Source organism: Equus asinus, chromosome 2 (assembly GCF_041296235.1).
Source record: "Equus asinus isolate D_3611 breed Donkey chromosome 2, EquAss-T2T_v2, whole genome shotgun sequence".
NCBI classification, from domain to species: Eukaryota; Metazoa; Chordata; class Mammalia; order Perissodactyla; family Equidae; genus Equus; species Equus asinus.
Window position 1 is genome coordinate 128,464,104 of NC_091791.1, and position 22,140 is coordinate 128,486,243.

A 22,140-nucleotide genomic window follows, 5' to 3' on the forward strand; every position below is an offset into this window, starting at 1 on the left:
AAACAGATAAGTGAAACGAGAAGGGGCCAGCATTCTCATCAAGCCCCAGGTAGGGCTTTGGTAAATCCGGTGTAGTGCTGATTGTAATGGGCAATTTAAATCTAATTTCTCTGGTATAAACAATTGCAGAAAAAATTTGCTGTGCTTTCCAATATTGCATACAAAGCTAGTTCATTCCAGGAATTCTTTGAGAAATTCAGACAGTTATTTGGAAGATGTATAAGAAAATCCTGAATACTAAGGATACCCAAGCAGAAGTGAGCCAGTTGAGTTACCTGGCTCCCTAAACAGGTAACCAGATAACCAGATCTTATCTCTGAAGCATTTATGGCTTCAGATCCTAGTCAAGAAATAATAATAATCATCAAACTTCACTGGTTGTTGAACTTGTATATAGCTAGATGTTCTTTCAAACAGATATAATAAAGCTGTGACTGGATTAACAATCAGCACTTAACATGCTAGGGTGATTGTGTACTCTTCTTTCTTTTCTTTGGAACTGAGGTCTTTGGGATCCATGCTTCGGTTCTACAAGACTCTTCCATCTAGATTTTCAGTATCAGACCTCAGCTCCTTGGGAGACACGATAGCATTTCCTGTTGAAAAGTTGTAATTCTTAAATATATTTTCTGTCCAAATGTGCAATCTGGAGTTACTGCCTAAATGCCTGACCTCAAACATTAGTGTTACTTTGCTTTTCAGATATTTATGTATGTTTCCTTCAGTGACTTTCTAAAGGAACTTAAACTTAAAAAGAGGAATGTGGAGATTTCAATATTTATACTAAATTTTTTTTTGATACTCTATCTTGAATTGTAGAATTAGCTCAGTATCACCCAACCCCTCCTTTGAGTCCAGAATTGCCTGGAAGTTGCCGGAAAGAGTTCAAAGAGAATAAAGAGCCTTCTCCAAAGGCAAAGCGCAAGCGAAGCGTGAAGATCAGCAGCGTGGCTTTGGAGTCTATGCAATGGCAAAATGACTCTGTTCAGATCATAGCAAGTGCCAGTGATTTAAAAAGCATGGATGAGTTTCTTCTGAAAAAGGTACACTTTGCGTGCTGAGTTAGGCCCCTGAGCAGCTTTGACTATGGAATACTGGTATATATCACGATATGTCCCCTGGAGATCAAAGTTTATAATATGCTTCAGTAAGTTAAATGGTCTGTTCTCTACCAGAAAGGTACAAATAATAGGATATGCATTAGTCAGACTGGGTAGACAGGATTTAAGGTTTTGGGCTTTACTGTTAACTTCCATTTTGCTATGATGGTAGCAGAACTATAGAATCATAGAATGTTAGAAGAGACCTTAGAAATCATCTAGTAGTGATAAAACTTTGGCTATCTAGTTATGCCTTTACCTGGGTCCCATAATAGCAGTGGCTTGCACTTTTAGGACAGTCATTGTTGAAGAAACAATATGTGACCACTGTTACATTCACCTCTTTTTAATTAGTTGATTGTGTACAAAAATTCTTTCTATGGTCCCCAGATGAATGACCTAGATAATGAAGACAGCAAGAAAGACACACTAGTAGATGTTGTGTTTAAAAAAGCCCTAAAAGAATTTCGGCAGAATATCTTCAGCTTTTATTCATCTGCGTTGGCGGTAAGTTGGACTGTGTTAGGAGATATTCAGTAGTTCAACATATGAGAAATTTGGCAATGCCATAGAATATAATACAGAGGCCATGTGCAACTAGAGGTTTTTCTGGTTCCTTGTTTTTGTTTTAGGTAGGGAAAATCGTACTGACTGACCTCAGATTGATAACTTCCTTGAGTTTCCTTGAGTAGTTTTGTTTTCCCTCTCATGGATATATTTGCATCTTCGTAAGATATTGAATTCAAATTACTATGGGTATGGGGGCTGGCCCCGTGGCCGAGTGGTTAAGTTCGCGTGCTCCGCTGCAGGCGGCCCAGTGTTTCGTTGGTTCGAATCCTGGGCGCGGACATGGCACTGCTCGTCAGACCACGCTGAGGCAGCGTCCCACATACCACAACTAGAAGAACCCACAACGAAGAATACACAACTATGTACCGGGGGGCTTTGGGGAGAAAAAGGAAAAAATAAAATCTTTAAAAAAAAAAAAAAATTACTATGGGTATGATTCTGTTTCACCCAGTGGCTCTCTACTATTTTGACTCCTCATAATCCTTTTAGCTGTAGCTCTAGCTTCTAATTCTCACACGTGTGGAATTAGTATACATGTTTTCCCAGTGGAATTAGAACTGTTTATGTTCACTGATTTCTGTATATCAGTTTATATCACTTTCAGATTTACCTTATACTTTCATATGATATTGATTGTAGTTTAGAAAATTTATTTTTGATGCTAAAGTATATAGTAATTAGTGCTTTGATCTATAGAATCTTTATTAGTATCTATCAATGGTCATATTCTATAAAATAATTTGTATTTAATTGGTTTTTCTTTGTTCAATCTATAATCCATTGTGAAAAGAGAAATCAGATGGATTTTCTTGTATATCCTCTATTTTTTCTTTCCCAGTATAAGATTTTTTGCGTTTTAAAAACAGGAACTACGTAGTCTGAGAGAACAGGAATTTCAAGACCATAATAAAGTGGTAACCAGGCAATGACAAATGACTAGGTTTGAGGAGGGACAAGGTTGGCCATATTTGTCTAATCCTGCCCAATACTTATGCTCATCTCTTTCTCTACGTCATACTTGGATTTCCTGGCATAGAGACTCAGGCTTGTTGGATGCTCCAGTACACTTTGAATCACATAAGAGCCAGCAGTAAGAAACAGAGCTTAATAGTGGTTTTTTAACCCTGCATCAAAAAAGTTCAACTTCTAATTCTAAGAAGGTGAAAGAGATATAAACTCTAAATGTATATAACACTTTTTGGTCACTTAAAGACTTTTTTTTCTCTTATAAAGATTTCAGACCTTATTTGGATAAGTTAAAAGGAATTCCCTGTAGATTTCTTTGCAATTAATTAGGTGTTATTCTGGATCTGTCACTCTTCTTTGGAAAAATAAAATAAAGGTTGCCTAATGTGTCATTAGGCAAGGATTCAAGTATTGACTCTTTCAATTTTAGAGTAGAACTGTCTAAACAAGGTTCATTCCTGGGGAGATAGAGAAGAAGGATGCAAATAATCTTTATAGCTAAATATAGTTAAAAAACCAGACTTATGGGAGAAATTCCCAGGAGTTTCTTAAATTATCACATTGTTTAAACTGTTAAGTATTTTACTACAATTTAGCAGGTTTTATTCTTCAGATGTTCCACAGTAGAGTGGGAATTTACAAGTACCACATGACCTCATGGGCATGTCCATTAGAAAGTATATTAGGATCCTAATCTTTATTCTGAACTACCCAATCTTTTATATTTTGAATCAGTCTTCTATATTTAAAGAATTTCTTCATAAAAACCTTACATTTCTTCTCCTATTGTTACTAGATAGATGATGGGAAAAGCATACGGTATAAAGATCTCTACGCACTATTTGAACAGATTCTGGAAAAGACCATGAGGCTTGAGCAGCGTGATTGGAATGAATCTCCAGTCAGAGTTTGGGTCAACACTTTTAAAGTGTTTTTAGATGAATATATGAATGAATTCAAGACTTTGGATTGTATACCCACAAAGGTAAGTATGATATATTTTGACTTGTAAAAGGATTCAATTATGAATTCTTCTTAAGAATCTGGGACATCTGATATTTGAGAAAGATATTCGAGTAAACATGTCAACTTAGTACTATTGTAGATCCAACAAACTCCATTCTCTAAGTTCATCAGACCATGTTATCTAAACCTTCTGCAATTAATACATTTTTCACAGAGTTAAAATGTTGTGCCCTCAGCTTTGATAGAGGTCAATACATGAATTTCCTTTTGAAAAACAGTGGTTAAAGATGTGATTAATTGTATCATCTAGTGGCCTTTATGTAAGGACCCACAAATTATATTTCTCCTTGAATTAGGTTTTAGGAATATATGTGTTTCTGGAACTCTATATAACAGTAATAATAACCTTTATTCCTTGCATGCCAGGAATTGTACTAGGTGTTTGATATTTAATTCTTGCTTCAGCCCTATTATATAACTATTAGTATGAAACCTGTATTACGGAAGAGGTAGCAGGCTTATATAAAGTTGTTAATGGGTTTCCTTTCAGTACCCCAGCTGAAATAATTAGGTATCCAATTATTAGATAGCAGGAATACTATTAATCTTTTCTATTAATTATGTCCCATTTTATTGTCACTTATTCTAGTTTGTGTGTTTAGATTTACATACCATCTTAAATCATTTTTGAAGTAGTCAGAAATAAATAAACCCTTGAAAGTTCTTCTGTTCTAGATTTAAGTTAAACTCTTTGTTAGGCAGAAGAAGATTCTTACCACGTATATACTGCCTTTGTTTATAATTTTAAAAGGTTAGGTTTAGATTATTTTATACCATTGCTATCAGGAAATGTCATATGTAAAAGAGCTTTTCCGTGTCTGAAACGATACCTTTTTATATTTAGCTTTGGGATGGAGAGTTTTCTAGAGCCAAAATATGGAAAATGCAATCTTTAAAATTAATAATCATCTAATCAATGATTAAAATAGTCATTATGGTATGGCTTCTGGACAGAAGTGAGGCTTAAGAAGACAATAATCTCTAAAGTATCCTTCCATTCTGTTGCTTTTATGAGCACTGTGTTTTACTAAACTTTAAAGTTTTCTCACATTTGCCTTGCTAGCACTGTACATTTCCTCTTGCTGCTTACTCTATTATCTGTTGAGCAAAAATCTCAGCATTTGCCAAGAAGCAAGAAAGTATGGTAGTCTTTATTTCACGATTTCTGTATTTCTCTCTCCTACTAGGTGCCAAAAACAGAAAGAAAGAAAAGAAGGAAAAAAGAAACTGATTTAGTAAGTTACAGTCTGTTTTTTATATTATAAAAAAAGTGATTTTTAGACAAGCAGTCTGAAGTGTATCATACAGTAGTTCTCTGGATATATTTAGGAATAAGTTTATCCAGTGCCTAGGGGGTAATCATTTATGCCTTTACAAGAATTTAGAATGACAAATGTGTCTTCAGTTCTGTGACTTGACTTGTTATCAATGGTGGCTTCCTAAAATGGCAGAAAACTGAAAATGTTTATTCATGAAAGTAGAGATATGATCCCTTTTTAGAAGTTGGGGTGGAGAAGGAGCTTTTTAGGAACTTTCCTTCCATTCTAAAGTAAATGAGAACTATTTAGGATTTTACAAACATAAGTACTTCTAATTCAAAAGACATTCCCAAGACATTTGAGCATATTTTACCATTGTTCATGTTCTTGTCTATAGTATTATATATCTCTGTTTTGAACTTTATGATAATCTTTATAATTACAAGGATGAATTAAGCCCTAGAGGAGTTCATAATCTACTAGTGAAGGCAGGCATTTAAAAAATCCTTACTGTCAGGTATGATAAATATTATAGTAGAGATAACACGAAATGCTGTTGAAATACAGAAAGGGAGAATGAAGGAACGCTTTACAGATGAAAAGATATTTCTGTTAATTCTTGACAAGTGAATAGTAGTTTAGACAGGCAGTATCTAGTGAAGGGAAAAGAGTATATCCAAAGGCGCATGAGTGAAAAATCTGGCATGTTGAGCCAGTAGCTTTGATTGGCTCAAGTATTGTATGTTTTTATGGGGGTGGCTAGAAAAGTAGGCAGGAGTCTAGTCAACACTACCTTCAAAATATATCTAATATCCGACCATTTCACACCACCTCTACTGCATTACAACAGTCCAGTACACTATGTGTAGTTTCATAATTGGTCTGCCTTCTTATACCTTTCTCTCCCCTTACAGTTCTCTACATAGTAGCCTACTAACCATTTAAAAACAAAAATCAGCTCATGTCCCCCTCCTCTACTCAGAACTCTCTGGTGATTTCCATTGTTACTCAGAATAAAACCCAGAATTCTTACCATGCCTACAAGACTCGACATGATCTTGATCTTGACTACCTCTCTAAGCTTCATTTCGTACCACTCTCTCTGTTCCCTCTGCTTATCAGCTTCATTTGCTTCCACCACTTCCTCCTCTCTCCCCTTTTCGTTTCCCCTCTTGTCTTCCTCACTTCCCCTGAAAATGTTAAGCTTTAGGGCCTACAGTCCTGGATTCACCCCTTCCAATGACAAATTCTAATTCAAGGGTATTTATTGTCAACCTTGCTAATAAATCAGGATTATAAATCTTCCCCTCTCACTTGGAAACCATATTCTGAAGTCTTTTAGATCATTGCTTGTAGCTTTTCACTGTCTGTGTTAAAAGCATGATCTGAGCCTTTTAACGTGATCTACCTTTTGAAAAGTTCTTCCTTTTCACAGGTACAGAATCCCGAAAGTAGTATATAGCTTGGCTTACTTTTGTTTTCCAAAGGAGAATTGAGAAACCTTAGACAACTTTATCTATGTGTCTCAGTGTCCTCGTGTGTAAAATAGGAATAATGCCACCCACCACTAAGAATTTTTATAAAGAGTAAATGAGATTGTATATGAAGGAAAGGGTAGGGAAGGTGGAGGGCCCATTATTTACAGGTAGTGTTTAAGTACTTTATACACTTTAAGTCTTACAAGACTAGTCTTTTTCATGTCTATATGCAAAAGAACCATACCTCAGGATAAAAATGAGCAAAGCAAATAACATTCAAAAAAAGACAATTCATTTATCCAACAACTGGTATATTTCAGGGACTGTGATAAAGTGCAGGTCATAGAAAGAAATGACAAGTGCATAAATAATGTTTATAATTGTTAGGAGTCAAAAGAAAATGAAACAAATCGTGAATTTCTACTTTGTTCATAAAGGGACAAAGCTCAAAATAAATTAATTACCTAGTTTGGAAGGATATATAAATATGAATTTTTTCAGTATTGCAAATACAAGGGTAATTTGCATAACCTTCTTGGAGAAGATACTCTAACAATGGTGTATTAAAAGGCTTAAAAATATTAAAACAGGAGCCGGCCCCGTGGCCGAGTGGTTAAGTTCGCGCTCTCTGCTTTGGTGGCCCAGGGTTTCGCTGGTTCAGATCCTGGGTGCTGACTTGGGACCACTCATCAGGCCATGATGAGGCTTCGTCCCACATACCACAACTAGAAGGACCCACAACTAAAATATACAACTATGTACTAGGGGAGGTTGGGGAGAAAAAGCAGAAAAAAAACACAAAACAATCTATGAGTCCACACTGATATAAACAATTTCTTTTTAAAGAGTATTTCTTTTTCTAACAGAGAATAAGTCTATATCATTCAAACTTTTTTTTAAATGTGCAGGTACTGAGAAGTCTAACTGCCTTTTTCTTCCTCTAGTGATGTATATTTTTATTAGTTTCTTGTTTATCTTCCCAATGTTTCTTTATCCAATATAAGAAATAAGACAAATGCTTATTTTCTATGCTTTCTCACACAAAATTTAGCATGTTATATAATAACGCCATAATACTCTTTTGTGCCTTTCTTTTATTGTTGAACAGTGTATTCAGGAGATCCCTCTATAACTCTGGTAGACAAAATCCTAAAGAAGTGCCCCTCCAGGTTCTTGTCCCTTGGTTATTCAGTCAACACTAATCTACGTACTGTTGTAAAGGGACTTTTCAGATGGAATTAAGGTTGCTAATCACCTCACTTTAACATAAGGAGTTTATCCTGGATTATGCAGAGGAGCCCAATATACTCATATAGGCTTTTAAAAGCAGAAGAGGAAGTCAGAAGTCAGAAAGATGTAGTTGAAGAAGATGCACAAGAAATTGGTAGAAGGAGAAAGAGAAATTTGAAGCATGAGAAGGACACAGTTTGTTACTGGCTCTGAAGGTGGAGAAAGGGGGACTGGTAGCCGTGGAATGTGAGTGGCCTTTAGAAGCTGAGTACAACCACTAGCCAACAGCCAGATAGGAAACAAGACTTTGGTCCTACAACCGCATGTAACTGAATTCTGCCAATAACCTGAATGAGATTAGAAACAGGTTATTCCCCAAAGGTTCCAGAGAAGCAAATAGCTCTGACAATAACTGCATTTAGCCTTGTGAGACTTGAGTTTGACTTCTGGCCTACACAACTGTGAGGTAATAAACGGGTGTTATTGTAAGCTGCTAAGTTTATGGTAATTTGTTACAGCAGCAATAGAAAACTAATACGATAGATGTGCATAGAAATCTGTTTTATAGCTGTCTCATATTCCTTGCTGGACCATTGGGTTGTTTCTAGTCTTCTGCTGTTACAAACAATAATGACACAATGAATTACCATGTTTGTGTGCATGTGTGTAAGAGAGTGGGGGGTGGTTATTCCTAGAATTGGAATTACTGGGTCTTAAGTAAAGTGCATTTGTTATTTTGATAAATATTGCCTCATTTCCCTGTAGAGGTAATCACAGTTGTCTTTTGACCTGTCTTTTAATGTTATTTGCTATATAGATTTTCACTTTTATAAAATTAAATTTACCAATCTTTTCTTCCATAACTTCTGAATTTTGAATAATAGTTAGACTTTCCCTCACCTAAAGGTTATAAAGACATTCTCAACTTTTTTCTTCTAATACTTTAATGGTCACAGTTTTTATGTCTAAATTCTGATCTTTACGGAGTTTATCCTAGTCTATAGTATAAGATAGCAATCTAATTTTACCTCTTAGCAATCCAACATCATTTATTTAAAAGTCCATCTTTACCCATCTACTTTGAGATGTCACCCTTTTTGCATTCTAAATTTCCCTTTATGCTTGGATCTTTTTATCCTGTTCCATTAGTTGATCTTAACCACTTTAATTGTTGAGCTTTTATTATGCATAATAATTGGCAGGGCTAAGTCTTCCTTAATTACTTTTCTTTTTCAGAACTTGTCTGGCTATTCTTACTTATTTTTCCGTATGAACTTTGAGTTCAATTGTCTACTTTAAGGGGGAAAAGTCTTATTAGTACTTTTACTTATCAGGTTACCTTATATTTCTAAATTAACAGAGAGAAGTGACGTATTTATGATTTTGAATTTTTTCATCTGTTCAGCAGTATTTTTCTGTCCTTCAAGAGGGTTTTAAAGTTTTTCATATGTAGGTTTTTATTATTTAATGTTGCATATATTACTGGGTATTTTATCTCACAAAGATAATCACTATAGTTAACAGCATGGTGTATTTCCTTCTATACTTTATCTGTACTTATATAAACTCTTTAATTTAGTGATTTTCAAAGTGTAATCTGCAGGGGTTTCTGGGATACTTTCAGGGATTTTGCAAGACCAAAACTATTTTCATAATAACAGTGACATTAGTTTCCTTTTTTACTGAGTTGACACAGAAGCAATCATAGGTAAAACTGCTGACAACTTAGCAGAAAGCAGTTGCTCCAGATGGGAATAGGAAGTATGCAGTAGCTGCATATGATGATTGTCTCAAAAAAAATCACTTGTACAATTGAATTGTAAGCTGATCTAGCTGTTTTAAAAGCTGTGACAAAATTCATGTAACATAAAATCAACCATTTAAAGTAAACAATTTAGTGGGTTTTAGTATGTTTATTATGTTGGGCAACTATCACCACTATATGATTCCAGAACATTTTCATCACCCCCCAAAAAGAGTCCATCCTCATTAAGGAGTCACTCCCCATTCTCCCGTCCCCCAGCCCTGACAACCACTAATCTACTTTCTGTCTCTATAGGTTTGCCTGTTATGGACACTGATTAAAAAAAAGTCATATGGGGGGGCCGGCCCGGTGGTGCAGTGGTTAAGTTCACATGTTCTGCTTCAGCGGCCCAGGATGTGGACCTGGTTCAGATCCTGGATGTGGACCTACGCACCGCTTGGCAAGCCATGCTGTTGCAGGCATCCCACATATAAAGTAGAGGAAGATGGGCGTGGATATTAGTTCAGGACCAGTCTTCCTCAGCAAAAAAGAGGAGGATTGGTGGAAGGTGTTAGCTCAGGGCTAATCTTCCTCAAAAAAAAAAACTTAAAAAGGAAAAACGTCATATGGGGCCAGCCCTGTGGCTGAGTGATTAACTTTGCATGCTCTGCTTTGGCAGTCCAGGGTTTCACTGCTTTGGATCCTGGGCACAAACCTAGCACCGTTTATCAAGCCATGCTGAGGTGGCGACCCACATAGCAGAAGCTGAAGGACATACAATTAGAATATACAACTATGAACTGGGGGGCTTTGGGGAGAAGGAGGAAAAAAAAGATTGGCAACAGATGTTAGCTCAGGTGCCAATCTTTAAAAAAAAAAAACAAAAGGCACCCCTTCCACTGCCTGGCCCTCCAGCCCTCTGATCCACCAGAGCACCATGTGGAAAGAGAAGCAGCATTTGGGAAAGGTGCGCAGGTCTCTGAGATTCCCTAGAGTGCTGAGTGGGGAGAGGGGTGGGGGCTGGGAAAGGTGCACAGGTGTAAGAAGGTACCCCTTTCCCCACCCAGCACTCCAGCCCTGTGATCACCCAGAGCTCCACACAGAGAGAAAAGCAGAGGCTAGGGGAAGCACAAGTGAAAGAAAGCACCCCTCCCCCTGCCTGGCACCCCAGATCGGCTGTCAGTGAGAGCATTGCACACAGAGAAAAGAAGTCAGTGTCTGGAGATGGGGAGCCTCAGCTCATGCTGGGCCCAGAGTACACAGTGCCTGATCTCCACCTAGGGGAGGCAGGTGGAAGCTGCAACCAGATAATAACTATGGCGAGGCAAAAATCCACACCATTAAGCAGTAGGAAAAAGTACTTAAATCTCCAGACCAGAAGGAAAGTGACAAGTACCTGGAAACCAACCCTGAAGACACAGAAATTCATAACCTAAATGACAAAGAATTCAAAATAGCTATTATAAAAAAACTCAATGAGTTACAAGAAAACACAGAAAGACAAATTAACAAATTCAGGGGCTTCTTCCCAAAAGAGATTGAAACTATAAAGAAGAAACAATCAGAATTGTTGGAGATGGAAAACATAATGGATGAGATTAAGAAAAATCTGGATTCCCTAAACAACAGAGCTGATAATATGAAGGACTGAATTAGCAATTTAGAAGATAGTAATATAGAAATGCTTCAGATGGAGGAAAAGAGAGAACTAAGACTAAAAAGAAATGAAGAAGCTCTTAGAGAAATGTCTGACTCAATTAGGAAATGCGACAAGGATTATAGGTATTTCAGAGGGGGAAGAGAAAGAGAATGGAGCAGAAAGCTTCTGCAAAGGAATAATAGCTGACAACTTCCCAAACCTAGGGAAAGAGCTGGAAATATAAGTGAATGAATCCAGTAGACCTCCTAATTTCATCAATGTAAAAAGACCTATTGCAAGGCATATAGTAGTAAAGCTGGCAAAAGTCAATGACAAAAAATATTAAGGGCAGCAAGACACAAGAAAATAACTTACAAAGGAACCCCTGTCAGGCTTTCAGAGGATTTCTCAGCAGAAACCTTACAGTCTAGGAGAGAGTGGATTGATACATTCAAAATTCTGAAAGACAAAAACTTTCAGCCAAGAATATTCTATCCAGGGAAAATATCCTTCAGATATGACAGAGAAATAAAAGCTTTCCCAGATAAACAAAAGCTAAGGAAGTTCATCACCACAAGAGCCCCCCACTACAAGAAATACTCAAGAAAGCCCTCTTACCTGAAAAAAAAAAAAATAGGAAAAGGGCTACAAAGCCCTGAGTAAGGACATGAATAGGAAGGCAATAACCAGAAAATGGCAGCTCTCTATCAGATCAGGTTAGTCAGCACTCTACTTTAACATTAAGGATAAAGAGAAGGAAAACAACCAAATAAAAGTAATCTCATCATTTTAACCACAAATTCACAGCACAAGATGGAATAAGATATGACATAAATAACTTAGAAGGGGAAGAGGAAAGGGACGGAATTGGCATAGTCTAAGGAAATAAGAGTCTATCAGAAAATGGACTATCTCATCTACAAGATTTTTTATACAACTATTTGGTAACCACAAAACAAAACTTAGAACAGAGACATATATGATGAACAAGGAGAAAATGAAGAAGACCACCATAGAAATCTACCTAATCAAATTAGTAGTTCAAAAGACATGTTATGAGAAACAAAGGAAACGCAGGAGAACTGGAAAACGAGCAATAAGATGGCTGTATTAGGCCCTCGTATATCAATAATCACTCTAAATGTAAATGGACTGAATTCTTCAATCAAAAGACACACAGTAGCAGAATGGATTAAGGAACAAAACCCAAAAATATGCCTCCTCCAGGAACCACATCTCAGCTCCAAAGACAAACACAGGCTTAGAGTGAAGGGATGAAAGACGATACTCCAAGCTAATGCAAACAAAAGAAAGCAAGTGTTGCCATACTTATATCAGACAAAGTAGACTTCAAGACAAAACAAGTAAAGAGAGACAAAAAGGGGTAGTGTGTAATGATAAAAGGGATGCTCCACCAAGAAGATATAATATTTTAAACATATGCACCCAACACAGGAGCACCAAAGTACATAAAGCAACTATTAGCAAACCTAAAAGGAGATATCAGTGACAACACAATAATAGTAGGGGACCTCAATACCCCACTTACATCAATGGATGGATCATCCAGAAATAAAGTCGACAAAGAAATAATGGAATTAAATGAAAAACCAGACCAGATGGACTTAATAGATATATACAGAACTCTCCATCCCCAAACAGCAGAATATACATTCTTCTCACGTGCACGTGGAACATTCTCAAGAATAGACCATATATTTGGAAACAGGGCAAACCTCAATAAACTTAAGAAGATTGAAATAATATCTAGTATGTTTTCTGACCATAATGCTATGAAACTAGAAATCAATAACAAGAAAAAAGATGGGAAAGGAACAAAAATCTGGAGACTCAACAAGATGTTACTGAACAACCAATGGATCATCGAAGAAATAAAGGGAGAAAAAAGAAAAAATCTGGAGACAAATGGGATCGAGAACACACCATACCCCTTCATATGGGATGCAGCAAAAGCAGTCCTAAAGAGGGAAATTTATGGCAATACATGCTCACATTAACAAACAAGAAAAAGCTCAAATAAGCAATCTTAAACTACACCTAACAGAATTAGAAAAAGAAGAACAAACAATGTCCAAACTCAGCAGAAGGAGGGAAATAATAAAAATCAGAGCAGAAATAAATGCTATTGAAACAAAAAAGGCAGTAGAAAGGATCAATGAAACAAAGAGCTGGTTCTTTGAGAAGATAAATAAAATTGACAAACCCCTAGCCAGACTTACAAAGAAAAAAAGGGAGAAAGCTCAAATAAACAAAATCAGAAATGAAAGAGGAGAAATAACAACAGACTCCACAGAAATACAACGGATTATAAGAGAATACTACGAAAAACTCTGTGCCAACAAAATGGCTAACCTACAGGAAATAGACAAATTCTTGGACTCCTACAGTCTCCCAAAGCTCACTCAAGAAGAAGCAGACAATTTGAACAGACCAATCACAAGGAAAGAGATTGAAACAGCAATCAAAAGCATCCCAAAGAATAAAACCCCAGGATCAGATGGCTTTCCTGGGGAATTCTACCAAACTTTCAGAGAGGATTTAATACCTATCCTTCTCAAGCTATTCCAAAAAATTAGGGAGGATGGAACACTTCCTAACACATTCTACGAGGCCAACGTCACGCTGATACCAACGTTTGACAAGGACAGCACGAGAAAAGAGAACTACAGGCCAATATCGCTGATGAACATAGATGCAAAAATCCTCAACAAAATTTTGGCAACCCGAATTCAGCAATTCCTCAAAAGGATCATACGTCATGATCAAGTGGGATTCATACCAGGGACACAGGGATGGTTCAACATCTGCAAATCAATCAACATGCTACACCACATCAACAAACTGAGGCATAAAAACCACATGATCATCTCAATAGATGCAGAGAAAGCATTTCACAAGATCCAACAGCCATTTATGATAAAAACTCTGAACAAAATGGGGATAGAAGGGAACTACCTCAACGTAATAAAGGCCATATATGACAAACCCACAGCCAACATCATACTCAATGGGCAAAAACTGAGCACCATCCCCCTGAAAACAAGAATGAGACAGGGATGCCCTCTATCACCACTCTTATTTAACATAGTACTGGAGGTCCTGGCCAGAGCAATTAGGCAAGAGAAAGGAATAAAAGGAATCCAAATAGGGAGGGAAGAAGTGAAACTCTCGCTGTTTGCAGATGACATGACCTTATATATAGAAAACCCCAAAGAATCCATCGGAAAACTTTTAGAAGTAATCAACAACTACAGCAAAGTTGCAGGGTATAAAATCAATTTGCATAAATCAGTAGTATTTCTATACTCTAATAAAGAACTAACAGAAGAAGTCAAGTACACAATACCATTCACAGTTGCAACAAAAAGAATAAAATACTTTGGGGTGAATTTAATTAAGGAAGTGAAAGACCTACACAATGAAAATTACAAGGCTTTTCTGAAAGAAATAGATGACATAAAGAGATGGAAAGACACCCCATGTACATGGATTGGAGGAATAAACATAGTTAAGGTGTCCATTCTACCTAAAGCAATCTACAGATTTAACACTATCCCAATCAGAATCCGAAGGACATTCTTTACAGAATTAGAACAAAGAATCCTAAAATTCATATAGGGCAAGAAAAGACCCCAAATTGCTAAAGCAATCCTGAGAACAAAGAACAAAACTGGAGGCATCACAATCCCTTACTTCAAAACATACCATAAAGCTACAGTAATCAAAACAGCATGGTACTGGTACAAAAACAGGTGCACAGATCAATGGAACAAAATTGAAAGCCGAGAAATAAAACCACACATCTATGGACAGCTAATCTTGGACAAAGGAACTGAGGGCCTACAATGGAGAAAAGAAAGTGTCTTCAACAAATGGTGCTGGGAAAACTGGAAAGCCACATGGAAAAGAATGAAAATTGACCATTCTTTCTCACCGTTCACCAAAATAAACTCAAAATGGATCAAAGACCTAAAGGTGAGACCTGAAATCATAAGGCTTCTAGAAGAAAATGTAGGCAGAACACTCTTTGACATCAGTATTAAAAGGATCTTTTTGGACACCATGTCTTCCCAAAGAAGGGAAACAATAGAAAGAATAAACAAATGGGACTTCATCAGACTAAAGAGCTTCTTCAAGGCAAATGAAAACAGGATTGAAACAAAAAAACAACCCACTACCTGGGACAAAATATTTGCAAGTCATACATCCGGCAAAGGCTTAATATCCATAATACATAAAGAACTCACACAACTCAACAACTAAAAATCAAACAACCCAATCAAAAAATGGGCAGGAGACATGAACAGACATTTCCCCAAAGAAGATATATGGATGGCCAATAGGTACATGAAAGATGTTCATCATCGCTGATCATCAGGGAAATGCAAATCAAAACTATGCTAAGATATCACCTTACACCCATTAGAATGACAAAAATATGTAAAACTAATAGTAACAAACGTTGGAGAGGTTGTGGAGAAAAAGGAACCCTCACACACTGCTGGTGGGAATGCAAACTGGTGCAGCCACTATGGAAAACAGTATGGAGACTTCTCAATAAGTTAATAATAGAAAAACTATATGATTCAGCCATCCCATTTCTGGGTATTTATCCAAAGAACTTGAAATCAACAATACAAAGAGGCATTTCCCCCTCTGTTCATTGCAGCATTATTCATAATAACCCAGATGTGGAAGCAATCCAAGTGCCCATCGACCAATGACTGGTTAAAGAAGATCTGATGTATACATATACAGTGGAATACTACTCAGCCATAAAAAAGACAAAATCATCCCATTCGCGACCACATGGATGGACCTTGAAGGTATTACGTTAAGTGAAATAACCCAGACAGCGAAAGACAAAACACCCTATGATTTCACTTATTTGTGGAGCATAAACTTACCGACAAAGAGAGCAAGTTAGTGATTACCAAGGGGAACAGGTGTGGGGGTAGGCACAAGGGATGTAGGGTCACATTTGTATGATGTCTGACAAATAATAATGTCATTATTATTGTAAACTGAAATTTCACAATGTTACAAACTATAATGACCACAATAAAAAAGTAAATTAAAAAAATTTCCTCCTTCCTTTAAAACAAAACAAAAAAATCATACAATATTGGCATTTTGTGTCTGTCTTCTTTTACTTAGTGTAATATTTTCAAGATTCATCCATGTCGTAGCATGTATGGTACTTAATTCCTGTTTATCGCCAAATAGTATTCAATTGTATAGATATACTGCATTTTATTTATCCATTTATCAGATTACAGACTTTTGGGTTTTTCTACTTTTTGACTATTATGAGTAATCTATGAACATTTATGTTCAAGTTTTTGTGTAAACGTGTTTCTAGCTAATTTTTTTTTTTTTTTGAGGAAGATGAGCCCTGAGCTAATTGCTGCCAGTCCTCCTCGTTTTGCTGAGGAAGCCTGGTCCTGAGCTAACATCCATGCCCATCTTCCTCCACTTTATATGTGGGACGCCTACCACAGCATGGTGTGCCAAGTGGTGCCATGTCTGCACCCAGTATCTGAACCTGTGAATCCTGGGCCACTGAAGTGCAACATGCGCACTTAACCATGGCGCCACTGGGCCGGCCCCTGCTCATTTTTTCTTTTTTATAGAACATCAATTTTACTTTATTAACAAGCTATACTTATTCAGACTTTGGCAGACATTTTCTGAAAATGAACAAAGTGACCCTGTCACTTCCGGGAAGACGCCTGACAAAGTCTTCCAAGTTATCAGTGGTAAAGTTTGAACTTTCAAGCAAAAATCAAAATTGTGGAAAACTTGTGTCTGCTACTGTGAGCGTGACAATCCTTCTGTAAAGAGTTTTCTGGGGCCGGCCCAGTGGTGCAACAGTTAAGTTGCCGTCACTCTGCTTTGGCAGCCAGGGGTTTGCTGGTTCAGATCCCAGGCAGACCTACGCACCGCTTATCGAGCCACGCTGTGGCAGGCGTCCCACATATAAAAATAAAGGAAGATGGGCGCAGATGTTACCTCAGGGCCAGTCTTCCTCAGCAAAAAAGAGGAGGTTTGGTAGCAGATATTAGCTTAGGGCTAATCTCCCTCAAAAAAAGGAAAAAAGTGAATGAAGGATAAACAAGCTGCTCAAAGTAAAAAAAATTTCTAATAAGATTGGTGGTAATATGAAGGAATGTGACTTTTTGATAGTGTATAATGAAATGTATCAACATTTGGAAGAACTACACAACTCAATGAACCAGTGTTTTCCAAATAACCCATACATAATACAGTAAAATTATGTATAGGTAAAATGTTCTTTTAAAGTTCAGGATAGACCAAAGGGTTTTTTAAAAACAGCCTTATTAAGGTAAATTTACTTTTCATGTAATTTATCCCTTCTAAGTCTACAATTCAATGAGTTTTAGTAAATTTACACAGTTGTTACCATCACCTCAATCCAGTTTTAGAACATCTACATCACCCCTAATGGATTTTTTGTGCCAGTTTGCAATCATTGCCCTTTATTATGCTCACCCCCAGGCAACTACTAATTTACTTTCTGTTTCTACACTTTTGCATTTTCTGGACATTTTATATAAATGGAATCATACAATGTGTGGTCTTTTGCGTATGGCTTCTTAGCATAATGTTTTTGAGATTCATCCATGTTGTGTATATCAGTAGTTTGGTCTTTTTTGTAGTGCTGAAATACTAGTCCATTATATGGATATACCACATCAGATGATTTATCCTTTTATCATTTGATGAGTATTTGGGTTGTTTCCACTTTTTGGCTGTTATGAATAATGGTACTATGAACATTCGTCTGTAGGTTTTTGTGTAGACATATGTTTTCAGTGTTCTAGGGAATAAACCTAAGAGTGGAATTTCTGGGTCATATGGTAACTCTATCTTTAACATTTCAGAAACTGCCAAACAGTTTTCCAAGTGACTATGCCATTTTACAATCCCACCTGCAGTATCTAAGGATCCCAGTCCCTCCACATCCTCACCAACAGTTGTTATTTTCTTTTTAATTATAGCCATTCTAGTGAGTATGGAGTGATTATCTCATCATGGTTTCAATTTGTGTTTCCCTGATGACTAATGATTTTGAGCTTCTTTTCATGTGCCTGTTGGCCACTTGTACTTCTTTGTTGAACTGTCTATTCAATATTTTGCCTATATTTAAACTGACATCTTCCTGTTAATGAGTTGTAACAGTTATTCATATATTCTAGATTGAAGTCCTTTATGAGATACATGATTTGCAAATATTTTCTTCAAGTCTGTGGCTTAGTTTTTATTTTTTTAGTGGTACTTTGAAGTAAAAGTTGTAAATTTTAATAAAGCCTAGAACAATGGATTAATGTCACAGAGCATGAAGAGTTCGTTGGTGTGGTTTTAGATTTCAATTAACCTTTAAGTTACCATTGGTAGAGTTTTAATATAGTGTCATTATCTGAAAAGACAGTGGAATTATTCTTTCATTTTCCAATTTCGTATCTCTATGAAATTGGATTTTCTTCATCAGTTTCAAACTAAACTGCGTACTGCCAACAGATTGAATGCAGAAGTGGGTATGAGAATCCAGGTGTCTTTTATTAAGCCAGACATCAAAGAGATTTACAAAAATGTAAAACAATACCCCTCTTGTCACTACTTTTTTTATTTTAAAGATATAGTTTTTCATAAAAATATTATGTTAACATGTAATACATTTAAGGTTAATTTTAAGTGAATTGGATAAATACTTAAAACTTTTTTCAGTTTTAATTTCTAATACAGTAAAAATCGATAGGTATAACTCATGAACAGAAGTTCTTTAAGTTCATCAATAATTTTCAAAAGTGTAAAAGGTTCTTGAGGTTAAAAATAAAAATTTGAGAACTGCTGCTTTTAATTTAACATGCCGATTCAGAGTCATATGAGACGGCTCTTTTATATTTGTACCATTGCTTTCTGATTTTCATATAAGTTGGTCTTCTCTTTCTACTAGATTGTTAGCTTTTTGAAAGCAGAGAGCATATATTTTACTTTTATTTCTTAGAAGATTATCATTCTCCTCCTAGAATAAGTATCCAGTGAAGACTTAATAAGGGATTGAAGGATTTCCTATTGGCTGATCACGTTAGAGCAGCATTACTGTGTTGGCTTTAACATAAATAGCTGTATTTTTTCATTCAGGTGGAAGAGCACAATGGTCACATCTTTAAGGCCACCCAATATAGCATCCCTACATACTGTGAGTACTGTTCTTCTTTGATATGGATAATGGACCGAGCCTCTGTTTGCAAATGTAAGTATGAGACATCTTTGAGGAATTGTTTTTAACCACTTGACATTTCTATTTCCCTGAGTTTTCTTATACATTCTTTAACATAAAGGTGTAATTCACACTCTAATTCTTTAACCACATCTCTCACTATACTCTCACCTGCTCTCTGTAACCAAACCATATATTTTGGTGTTCTCTGATCACTGTACTCGCATCTCACTCTATCTGGAATGCTGTTCTCCCAGATGTTAGTATGACTTACAATTTCAGTTAATTTGTGTCTCCACTCAAATGTTACCTCTTAGAGTGCTCTTTCCTTACTCTCCTATCTAAAATGGCACCTTGTCCCCCATTCTCTGTCCCCTTACTCAGGTTTAATGGCCCTTATAGCACTTATCACTACCCCAAAATATATTAAGTATTCATTTGTTTTCTTGTTAGTCAGTCTGTCCCACTAGAATGTATGGCTCTATAGGGTCAGGAAACTTACCTGTCTCTTTTGTATCACCAGTGCCTGGCACAGTTCTGGCACATTTTAAGTTTTAATAAATATTTGTTGGGTAGATGGACCTATAGCTGGATGGATGAATTAATGAATGAACTCTTAAATTGTAACCAAAAAGGTACTTTTTTCTGCTGTAATCCTTTCATCATAATATATAAATCCCAGAATGTGAGTAGAGATTTTTTGTAGGTCAACTGGATTCTGGCTTACAGAAAACCTTTAGCTTCCACTCATGTCATTCCATGTATCTAGTCTGTTCCTTTCAGTAATTCTGTGAGGCTTTGTTTACTAGTGGGCCAGAACTGAATGAATAAAATACTAGGAAGGACTGGGTCCGGTATGACAAGAAGAATGAAAGTCATGTTCGCCATAGTGAAATCACTATCATTGCTGGATATGTTCACTTGTTCAGTGGTTCAACGATGGTTTTCATTTTTTTTTTATTACTAGAAGTCTAAAAAATTATAGTGAGAATGAAATAGGAAGTAGTTTGCCATGTACTTGACTGTTTAATGCTAGTCTGATTCCTGTAGATTTGGTGTAATTTTCTCTGGTTTGAAACTGAAAATGTGAAGAATCTGCTTTTTTATAACTTGGGTGGGCTTGGTTTGGTTTCTTAACAAAGTAAATAAATTTCTTTGTGATTATAGCAGTACAATGATTTGGCCTCCCCTCTTTGATCTTGGCTTGAAAACCCCACAGTTTATACTCTAGAGACTCAAGAAGGATGTTCAGGTGTTAATATACAAGAGCCAGAGATGGTGTAGCAAGATGACATAGGCCAAGTGTGTTCTCAGTATCCTCCTCTCAGTGTGCCTCTTCCCACCTACCTGGCTAGCTACCTTGTTAGCTCCTACTCGAAGAAATTATTTCTGCTCTGAACCTTTTCTTTATCTCATCTTCCCAATCACAACTGATATTCTTAATGTTCTGGTTCCTCAGAGCTGTATTCTGGACCTTCTAAGATAATAAATAAGACCTTTCTTAGCTTTTTTTTTTTTGAGTTCATAATAGTTTACATCAGTGTGAGATTTCAGTTGTACATTATTTCTTGACTGTCACCACATGAGTGCTCCCCTACACCCCCTTAGCCTCCCCCGACTCCCTTTCCCCTGTTAACCACTGAACTGTTTTCTTTCTCCCAGTACTTGTTTATATGCTACATGTGAGTGAAATCATATGGTATTTGTCTTTCTCACTCTTGCTTATTTTGCATAGCATAATTCCCTCTAGCTCCTTCCATGTTATTGCAAATGGGATGAATTTGTCTTTTTTTCTGAGTAGTATTCCATTGTATATATATACCACATCTTCTTTATCCAATCATCAGTCGATAGGCACATGGGTTGCTTCCCTGTCTTGGCTGTTGTGAATAATGCTGCAGTGAACACAGGGGTGCATATGTTACTTTGGATTGTTGATTTCAAATTGTTTGCATAGATACCCAATAGTGGGATAGCTGGGTCGTATGGTGGTTCTATTATTAGTTTTTTGAGGAATCTTCATACTGTTTTCCATAGTGGTTGCACCAGTTTGCATTCCCACCAGCAATGTGTGAGGGTTCTCTCCTCTCCACACCCACTCCAACATTTGTTATTTTTAATCTTAGTGATTATAGCCATTTTAACAGGTGGAAGGTGTTATCTTAGTGTAGTTTTGATTTGCGTTTCCCTGATGATTAGTGATGTTGAACATCTTTTCATGTGTTTATTGGCCATTTGTATATCTTCTTTGGAAAAATGTCTGTTCATCTCCTCTGCCCACTTTTTGATCGGGTTGTTTGCTTTCTTATTGTTCAGCTGTGTGAGTTCCTTATATATTGTGGAGATTAGCCCCTTGTCAGCTATGTGATTTGCAAATATTTTCTCCCAGTTGGTGGGTTGTCTCTTTGTTTTCATCCTAGTTTGTTTCATGTTGCAGAAGCTCTTCAGTCTGATGAATTCCCACTTGTTTATTTTTTTCTTTCGTTTCCCTTGACTGAGAGGACATGGTATTTGAAAAGATTCTTTTAAGTTCGATGTCAAAGAGTATACTACCAATGTTATCTTCCAGGAGTTTTATGGTTTCAGGACGTATCTTCAAGTCTGATCTATTTTGAGTTTATTTTTGTGTATGGCGTGAGATAGTGGTCTACCTTCATTCTTTTGCATGTGGCTGTCCAATTTTCCCAACACCATTTATTGAAGAGAGTATGTTCTTGGCACCTTTGTCAAGGATGGGCAGTCAAGGATATGTGGTTTTATTTCTGGGCTTTCAGTTCTGTTCCATTGATCTGTGTGCCTGTTTTTGTACCAGTATCATGATGTTTTGGTCACTATGGCTTTGTAGAACATTTTGAAGTCAGG

At 36.6% G+C, this 22,140-nt stretch overlaps 1 protein-coding gene across 14 annotated transcripts in view; it reads left to right on the forward strand.

Annotated features, from left to right (window-relative positions):
- Window positions 1–22,140, forward strand: part of MYO9A (myosin IXA) — a 289,527-nt gene that overhangs the window by 218,162 nt on the left and 49,225 nt on the right. For all 14 annotated transcript variants that reach the window (XR_011498480.1, XM_070498757.1, XM_014849679.3 and 11 more), the window contains 5 exons: window positions 820–1,043; window positions 1,491–1,607; window positions 3,433–3,621; window positions 4,850–4,897; window positions 19,200–19,311. Coding sequence is in view for 13 of the 14 variants with exons in the window: in XM_070498757.1 (XP_070354858.1) it covers window positions 820–1,043; window positions 1,491–1,607; window positions 3,433–3,621; window positions 4,850–4,897; window positions 19,200–19,311 (690 nt within the window). In the remaining variant the exon portion in view is untranslated. The remainder of the gene's footprint in view (window positions 1–819; window positions 1,044–1,490; window positions 1,608–3,432; window positions 3,622–4,849; window positions 4,898–19,199; window positions 19,312–22,140) is intronic.